Below are 9,557 nucleotides of genomic sequence, written 5' to 3'. Positions count from 1 at the left end.
CGCTGGCAAGTGGACATCCCCCGAGGGCTGCTGGGCTGCCAGAGTGATGTCTGATTGCCATCTTAGGCCCAATCCCCCAGGGAGCAGGCCTAAGCCAGCAAGTGGTCATCCCCCAAGGGGTCCCAGACTGCGAGAGGGCACAGGCTGGGCTGAGGGAACCCTTCCTCCCGAGTGCACAAATTTTTGTGCACCGGGCCTCTAGTATACATATAAAAGCCTAAGCGACTGTTCGACCATACAACCGTTTGACCGGTAGCTATGATGTGCACTGACCACCAGGGGGCAGACGCTCAATGTACAGGCATGGAAACATGTAACAGACTGATGAATCTCAGAGATAAGGGGGGAGGGGAGAAGGTGGGAAGAGATTAACCAAAGATCTTATATGCATACTAGAGGCCCGGTGCATGAATCCTTCAGCCTGGCCTGTGGGGATTGGGCTGAATACGTTCACTTGGCCTCCGACATTCCCTGAGGGGTCCTGAATTGCGAGAGGGTGTAGGCCAGGCCAAGGGAACCCACCAGTGCATGAATCCTTGCACCAGGCCTCTAGTTACTCTTAATATTCTAATGGCATTCCAAGACATTTCCATTGACAAGTGCATGATATGAATTCTGTAGTCCTGATAAACTTATGAATATATGATGTTGCCCTTTATTTAACACACTGAATATGATATTAGACCAGGGGTGGGCAAACTTTTTGACTCGAGGGCCACAATGGGTTCTTAAACTGGACCAGAGGGCCGGAACAAAAGCATGGATGGAGTGTTTGTGTGAACTAATATAAATTCAAAGTAAACATCATTACATAAAAGGGTACGGTCTTTTTTTTTTTTTTAGTTTTATTCATTTCAAACAGGCTGGATCCGGCCCGCGGGCCGTAGTTTGCCCACGGCTGTGTTAGACACAGCATACCAGTTTACTGCTAATTCAGAGATGAAGTTTAAAGATTTATTTTCTGCATTTGATTCTCACTCTTAATTCTTGTTTTGTTGAGAAAAAACTGTATTTTGTTTTTTCATTGTGTATTAATTTTTTTATTATGTAAGATGAAATATATATTGTAAGAACCATCATGCCTCTAGTAATGTGTTTTGTATAATTAAGGTGAGTTATCAGAAAAGTCCAATGAATAAAATTTTAATTGTGTAACTTATTTTTATAGGAAGTTTACAGAGACTCATCTGAAAACCATTCCCAGTCATGCATTCTCAAATCTGCTCAATATTTCCAGGATGTAAGTCATTTTTTTAATATAAAAAAATTTGCAATTGTGACATGCTATGTTCCAAATGTGCTCTATCCAGAAAAATAATCTACATATGCAATGTATATGAAATTTTTATATTTGAAATGTTTATTTTGTTTTGCTACATCTCCATTCCCTAATTCCTAAATGATTTTTTAAAGCTAAAATAAATTTTAATTCATTTGGTCTTGAACATTTAATAATTCTTAATGTATTTTAATATATCTTGGAATGTGGCAAAATCTTAGCTGGGAATCTCTCCCATAAACAGATTTCTCTGTCTATAATTGATCTATCCTAATTGCCGATTCTTGACTCACTTTTTACCACTGGTACGAATGCTTACATTTTGCCATAAATGTAGCCAATGATGTCTGATTTCACTATTACCTAATATAACTAATTCCTAAGTGAGTATCTCTAGTCCTGACCTGTTCTTAAAAGCTCAGGCCTGCATTACAACCTTCCTTCCCAATATCATCACCTTGATGTCCCACAAGCAGGACACTCAGTATATCCCAAAATAAACTCTTCATCTTCCCCTAAACTGCTCCTTCCCTACTCCTCCTTTTAACAGCACTGTCATTTAGTGGCTTGTAAGCTAAAAACTTCAAATTCCCCTACAGCTCTTCCTTTTCCCTCATCTCCCTTATACAATTGCCTATTCTGTGTCTTCCCTTGTCTGTGGAGACTCATATGAGAGGTGTATTACCTGGATGGTGGGGGGAAGTCAGGGAAGGCTTCCTAGAGGAAATGGCACCTAATTTGCAATCTGCATTATCTGACTAAATAATTGAATAAAAAATAAGTAGAAAGAGAGTTCCAAGCAGAAGAGAAAAGCCTTGGCTGTCTGTGAAATTAAACTAAATTTCTTGAGGCTGGGAAGGAGCAGTAGAGAAAAATAAGATTGGGAGGAGGTAAGCAGGGCCTGTGAATCATTGGAAGGAGTTTGAAATCTTCCCTAAGGCCAAGCCACTGAATGGTTACAATAGGGAAGTGACAGATCAGATGTTCTAGAAACCTTCCCTTGACTGTGCTGTGGACAAGAGTAGAAGTGGAGCAAGACTGAAGACAGGAAGCCAGTGAGGAGGTTGAATCAGGGCCCTGGGGAAGAGGAGCTGGAGAACTGAACGAGGGTGGTTATTTGGGAATAAAGAAAAAGTGACCAGATTTGAGAAATAAATAGGAATACATAATAAATTAGAAAGTTGATTGATTTGGAAGGGGAGGGAGATGGAGAAGAATTTCATTCAATTTCTAACTCGGACACCTGTGTGGTTGATGAGCATATTTGCCAAGATAGAGAAGTTTTCTGTACATTTGCTGTGGAGATGCAGGGGGTAAGTTAGGAATTCATTTTGGGGCATATGACATTTGAGGTGCCTTTGGCACATCAAAGTAGACATTAGGACATAATTTTTTCATTCATTCATTCAGGAAATATTTATTCAGTCCATATTATGTGCCAATTGTTGTCCTAAGAGATAGACGTATACCAGGGAACAAATGGACAAAGATCTGTGCCCCTGTGGAGCTTGCATTTGAATGGAAGGAGATAGACAATGAATCAAAAACATAACAAATATATATATACTGATTTAGAAGGGATTTGCAGATATGGTAAAAAGAAAAAAAGCAGAGTAAGGAGGACTAGAAGTGGGTATGTTGGGGTTCTTAAGGATAAGATCTGGGTGGACACTAGACTTGAGAATCATGATCAGGTATTTGTAACTGGCAACAGGGAAAGGAGTCAGTAGAGAGGGAGAGGCTAAAATAAAGTGAAGAAAGAACAATTTTTAAGAGCACCAAGGAGAGGGATTGACCTTCTACCAAAGATGGTGACTTTTTACATTGCAATAAGAAAGTAATAGTAAGAGATGGGGCAGGTGCAGGTAAATTAATAGGCTTATTGGAAGGGAATTCAAGAAATCCTTATCTCAAGGTTTCTTTCTTTTCTATGAATTATTAAAAGAGCATACTCTCAACCATAAAGTAAATTTAAAAAAATAAAAGAGTATGTAATAATATTGAGGGTAGAGCTGGCAGAGTTAGAAATTTGAAAAGGTTTGAAATGATGAGCAGAGCTGGCAGAGTTAGAAATTTGAAAAGGTTTGAAATGAACGTGATGAGCAATTAAAGAAAGCAGGTTGACTGAGATATTTGAAGGTCTTGCTGAAGACTCCTCCAGGGAGACTGTGCTAGATTCTCCAGTCTGGGTTAAGTGTGTCCTGAACCCCATCAAAGCATTTATCACCCTATATGTTAATCCCATTTACCTGCCTGTACCTCCCATTGCTGTGAGTTTCTGGAAGCTAGGGAACATGTCTGTTTGGTCATTTGTTGAATGAAAGCACACACACATACATCATACATGAATAATCATCAAAGATATATCTAGGGGGCAACAGAGAGATCACCAAGGAGACCCTAGGTAGGTTTTCCTGGGACAGTACAAATTCTCACCTAGTATTCTGGCATACTATTAGCACCCCGTTTTAACTCACAAAAATATCCTATTTTGGATGATAAATGTTATGTTCACCCTAGTGATTACATAAGACTTAAATGGTAAAAAAAACAATTGAGGAAGAAGTAGGATCTGATTTTTCCTGGTTATAAAAATGGGATTAGCAAGTAGAGAATCACTCCTTTCATCCCTCTGATAAATGGTTCCTACAAGTTGGCTCCCCCAATAAAACTTTGAGAAAGCTCTGCACTTCCGAACTAACAAAGTCAAGAGAAATTTTGGAGCAAATGGATATGATGCAAAGTTAGATGAACAAGTTCGCAGCCTTCAAAATTAATCTTGTCTTTCAGATTGCTCAGCTTTATCCATAATAAATCCCCACAATCTCTACACAATAAATTAATCCTTTTCAACATCTCCTATTGCTTTCTCTATGTTTTAGAGATGATATTTGGATCAAAATAATTTATGTAACGTTACCCACAAGTGGCAGTATCTTAGGAGACCTGATAAATCAAAAGGATAACTGTTTACAGAATAGGCCATACAAAACAAAAATCACAGGACCTTTAGAATATTCACAATAACCATGGTAAAAACTCAAATGTAACAGTCAGAGGTCTTCTTAATAACATTGTGTTAATGAAAATATTTTACTGACAGATTCAGTATACACCAGTGGTTCTCAACCATGCCTACACATTAGAGTCATCTGAAAAGCTTTATATAATAAATGTGTTTGTCCCATCCCTCAGAAACAGTTACTTAATTGTCCTGGACCAAGTTTTAGACATATCTGTGTTCTAAAAACCTTCCAGATAGTTCAATTGTATGGCCAGAGTTGAGAATCTTCACTAGGGCTACATGTGGACATCATCTGTCAATTGTTAATTTTCCCAAATGTCATAGAAATGACTCTCAATAAAAATCAATCACTGAATTTGGCTGTGTTAGTCATTCTCATTACAAGATGGAATTTGAGGAGATTATTTGAAATGTCATTCCTTATGTATTTGTATAGATAGACGTTTCTTTTTCCCCCACTTTAGTACTTAAAAACTTTTATTTGATTTATCTTTTGCTCCCAAAGTTCAAAACAAACCTTAAATTTTCAACTTCATCAAAATCAAGAATAGAAGTATAGAGATAATATGTAGTCACCACCCTCTGGAATGTTCCACTAGCGATGTGGATTTCGCTTCATCTTCTTTGAAACTACCTCTCTAATTCCATGCTATTAGGTACTCCATTAAAAATGTCTCTTATTCATTTTTTCCATGTTTTTCATGTTGTGCTCTTTTGAGCAACTCACCTATTGATTCATTCACTTAATACATATTTATTGGGAGTCTACTACATGTCAAGCACTGTAATAGGGACTCAAGATTCAATGGCCACCAGAAACCAACATGGTTCTCCATTTCAGAGAATTTTCAGTGTAATGAGACAACACATATCAAATATCATCCTACCAGTTGCCAAGTTGCTCTGTGATAATTAGGGAAAGGAATTCATGGTAATATGAGGATATATTACAGGAAATTTGAACCAATCAGGAAATTTGGGAAAAGCTTCTAAAAGAAGTATCAGTTAAATGAAACCTGAAAGGTCAATAGGACTTCATGTATTGGGAAACTTTCAGGTGTCACAGGATCTAAAAACAGTAGTAACTAATTATAACATAATTAGGGAGAAACCATGAGGTTTGCATATGTTTTATGATCTGGGAAGCCCATGACAAAGATGTTACATCAAAACAGTATTCTTGGAGTTCACAACCCTACTAACTTTTTACTTTGTCTTATATTTTTGTGATTTTCAGCTACTTATCCATAGATACAACTCTGCAGCGGCTGGAATCACATTCCTTCTACAATTTGAGTAAGATGACGCACATGTAAGTACAATGAAAAATGGAGCATAGACCCAAGTTACTGCCACTCTTGATTGCTAATTTGGGGTTCCAGACGGCAGTGACAGTCCAAGTATGGCTGATGGGAAGACCATAGGGGGAGGTCCTTCGGTTACATGATGATGCAGAAGGGCCCACCTGAGCCTAGCCTTCTAGCAATCCCCAGGCATTGAACCCACCCGAATAATCCAGACAGGAGCTGAATGTCAACCAGTAATCCCAGTGGATCGCACATGGAACAGAAGAATAGCCCAGTTAAGAACTGCCTGAAATCCTAATCCACAAACTTGACGGTTGCTGTAATAAAATGATTGTTATTTTAGCCACTTTGTTTGGGGTAATTTGATAGCCAGGCCATTATATATCAGTTAACAATTGGTAAAAGACATTGAGGATTGGCAAGTGAAAATTACAAGACTGGCAGGTTTCTTTGTAAGTTATTGAGGGTTCTAAGTGGAAATAAACCAATTTTTTTCCTGAGTTTTAAACTTCAGCTGGGATAATATTTGGATCCAAAAGTGTGTATCAGATAAAGATTTACACCTGTAAAATGAAACACTGGTCAATTCCATCTTCTATTTCATTTCTTCTATAACGAAGTCAATAGCATATAGACCAGTGGTTCTCAACCTTCCTAATGCAGCGACCCTTTAATACAGTTCCTCATGTTGTGGTGACCCCCAACCATAAAATTATTTTCGTTGCTACTTCATTACTGTAATTTTGCTACTGTTATGAATCGTAATGTAAATATCTGACATGCAGGATGTATTTTCATTGTTACAAATTGAACATAATTAAAGCATAGTGATTAATCACAAAAACAAAATGTAATTATATATGTGTTTTCCGATGGTCTTAGGCGACCCCTGTGAAAGGGTCGTTCGACCCCCAGGTTGGCAACCCACAGGTTGAGAACCGCTGATATAGACGGTTGCTGTTTTGCTCCTAATAGCTACCAACTACTGAATGCCTTTTGTGGGCAAGCACTCTGCTAAAAGTGCTTCACATATACTGTCCCATTTAATCTCACTAAGCCTCAGTTTCCCCCATGTAAAATGAAGATGGTAACACATAGCTGACAGAGCTCTTGCCCACGTTACTCAGCTAAGAAATCACAGTCAGAATTTGAAACCAATCGTGTCTGCCTCCAAAATTAATGCAAGCATAATAATATCTCTTTAATGAAAACCAGACATAATTAAAGAAACCGCTGCCTTCAGAAGGATGTTTTTATATTTATGTAATTTTTTTAAAAATCACAAGTAAATAAAAATTCTACAGCTGGGTAGGTCAAATGTGTGATTTTTGGCAGATAGTATGATAAGACTTAATTTTGCTGATTCACTAAATCGAATCAAGTGGTTTATTGGAGGTCTTAGAACACAAGTCTTAGTCCCAAGCATTATATAATCATAAGAGTAACAATATGTATCTTCCAGGCCAGTTGAAAAAAAATCACTTTTATAAAGTCCTACTTCTAGTAGAAAATCTGCTGATAAACTTACATTTTCCTCAACCCGCTTATAAAATCTGAACATTTACAAACTATTTGAATTAACATCTATTATTTGTAATTCCCCAATAAATTAGAAGATGCACCAAAATCATAAATATCACCTTTTGGTTACAGATTATTTTCCCCCAGTTACATAATAGAATGTTAGTGGTAAAAGACTTCATTGATAATTATCAAAGTAGAATACTAAGATTTCTTTCATTGAAAGCCTTGATAATGTAGGAGATCACTTATTCTGTGAATTTATAGGCTATTACTGAAAAGTGAGAGCTAGTTTAAAAATCAGGACTTAAGCAGCTAAGGATATATTCCAAGTACTTTGTCAGATGCTATACTTTTTGACCCAGTAATTTCATATCTATAAATTTCCCCTAATAAAATAAACAGATGAGTGAGAAAAAGTTTGCATAAAAAACCATTTGTTAACAAGTTAATCTAAATAGCAAAAATTTGGAAACTACTCAAATGCTGAGCTAGGGGAATGGTTTCATATGAAACACTAAGCAACCATTGGATTTCTATTTTCATAGACTATTTGATCCCAGAGAAAATGCTTTTAACATAATGCTACTTTAACACAGATATACTAGAGGTCCGATGCACGAAATTTGTGCAAGAATAGGCCTTCCTTCCCCCGGCTGCCAGCACCAGCTTCCCTCTGGCACCCAGGAACCAGGCTTCCCTCTGGCACCCGGGACCCGGGCTTCCCTCGCAGCTCTGGCTTTGTCAGGAAGGATGTCCAGAAGAACATCCAGAAGGATGTCCGATCTAATGAGCATATTATACTTTTGTAATTATAATTATATATATATACTAGAGGCCCGATGCACAAAGATTCATGCAAGAATGGGCCTTCCTTCCCTTGGCTACCAGCACCACCTTCACTTTGGCCGGAGCCGCCTTTCCGCCTTTGCTCTAGCCTGGAGCCGCCTTTCTGCCTTCCCACGCTGCCCAGAGGCCCAGAGCAGCTGGGGCTGTGCAGAATGCCCCCAGCCGCTTGGCGCCTGTGTATGAAAATTAACCCGCCATCTTTTTGGTGGGTTAATTTGCATACTCACTCCTGATTGGCTGATGAGCATCGCAAAGGTATGGTCAATTTGCATCTTTCTTTTTTATTAGTGTAGATTAGAGGCCCAGTGCACAAATTTATGCACCAGTAAGTCCCTCAGCCTGGCCTGCAGGATTGGGCTGAAACCAGTTCTCCAACATCCCCCAAGGGGTCCCGGATTGCGAGAGGGCACAGGCCAGGCCAAGGGACCCCACCAGTGTATGATTGGGGCTGGGGTGAGATGCAGGAGGTTGGCCAGCTGGTGGGAGACCGTGGGAGGGTTCCAGGGTGTGTCCAGCCCATTTCACTCAGTCTGATCGGCTGGATCCCAGCAGCAAGCTAACCTACTGGTCGGAGCATCTACCCCCTGGTGGTCAGTGCATGTCATAGCGACTGGTCGACTGGTCGACTGTCTGCCCCCCATAGCAAGCGATTGAATGGTCTTAGCATATCATTAGCATATTACACTTTGATTGGTTGAACAGACGACCAGACGACTGGACACAACATATTAGGCTTTTATTATATAGGAGATATATATTAGAGGCCCAGTGCACAGGATTCGTGCACGGGTGGGGGGGGCATGGCCTCAAGCCTGGCCTGCGCCCTCTTGCAATCTGGGACCCCTTCGGGGATGTCGGAGAGCTGGTTTCGTCCCGATCCCTCAGGCCACTCCCCTCAGGAGGGCACCCAGATGCAGGGTGGGGGGGCGTGGCCTCCCAGATCGGGACTGATTGGGTGAGAGCCTGCAGCAGGTGCAGTGTGGTGGAGATGAGTGGGAGCGGCATGTGGGAGCTGCAGGCAGCGAAGAGGGGAGGGGAGAGAGAGAGAGAGAGAGAGAAAAAGAGAGAGAGAGAGAGAGAGAGAGAGAGAGAGAGAGAGAGAGAAACCACAGCTGGTTTTTTTTGAATCATGGAATGATGGGAGATTTCACTTCTTTTGATGTTTAAAACTTTTTACCATCTATATACATTATCTGTATAGTCAATTGAAATAAACATTTTAAAAATTAAAGTTTCCTTCAATATGCATTAATCCTGAGATTAATACTTGATGTTAAAATACATGGGTGATTTATTATGTGATAAAAACTTATCATAAAATACTACTTTAAAATTAATTTACCTAATTTTAGTCCCAAAACAGCGGTTCTCAACCTGTGGGTCGTGACCCCTTTGGGGGTCAAACAACCCTTTCACAGGGGTCGCCTAAATACATCCTGCATATCAGATATTTACATTATGATTCATAACAGTAGAAAAATTACAGTTATGAAGTAGCAACGAAAATAATTTTATGGTTGGGGGTCACCACAATATGAGGAACTGTATTAAAGGGTCGCGGCATTAGAAAGGTTGA

The 9,557-nt window shown here is 39.5% G+C and overlaps 1 protein-coding gene across 1 annotated transcript in view; it reads left to right on the top strand.

Annotated features, from left to right (window-relative positions):
* The window catches only part of TSHR (thyroid stimulating hormone receptor), a 101,527-nt gene that overhangs the window by 47,312 nt on the left and 44,658 nt on the right, over positions 1-9,557 (top strand). Inside the window, exons 2-3 of the mRNA XM_005860141.2 lie at positions 1,169-1,240; positions 5,542-5,616. Of these exons, the coding sequence (XP_005860203.1) occupies positions 1,169-1,240; positions 5,542-5,616 (147 nt within the window). The remainder of the gene's footprint in view (positions 1-1,168; positions 1,241-5,541; positions 5,617-9,557) is intronic.

Source organism: Myotis brandtii, unplaced genomic scaffold, assembly GCF_000412655.1.
Source record: "Myotis brandtii unplaced genomic scaffold, ASM41265v1 scaffold132, whole genome shotgun sequence".
NCBI lineage: Eukaryota > Metazoa > Chordata > Mammalia > Chiroptera > Vespertilionidae > Myotis > Myotis brandtii.
This window is presented reverse-complemented; position numbering and strand designations above follow the sequence as displayed.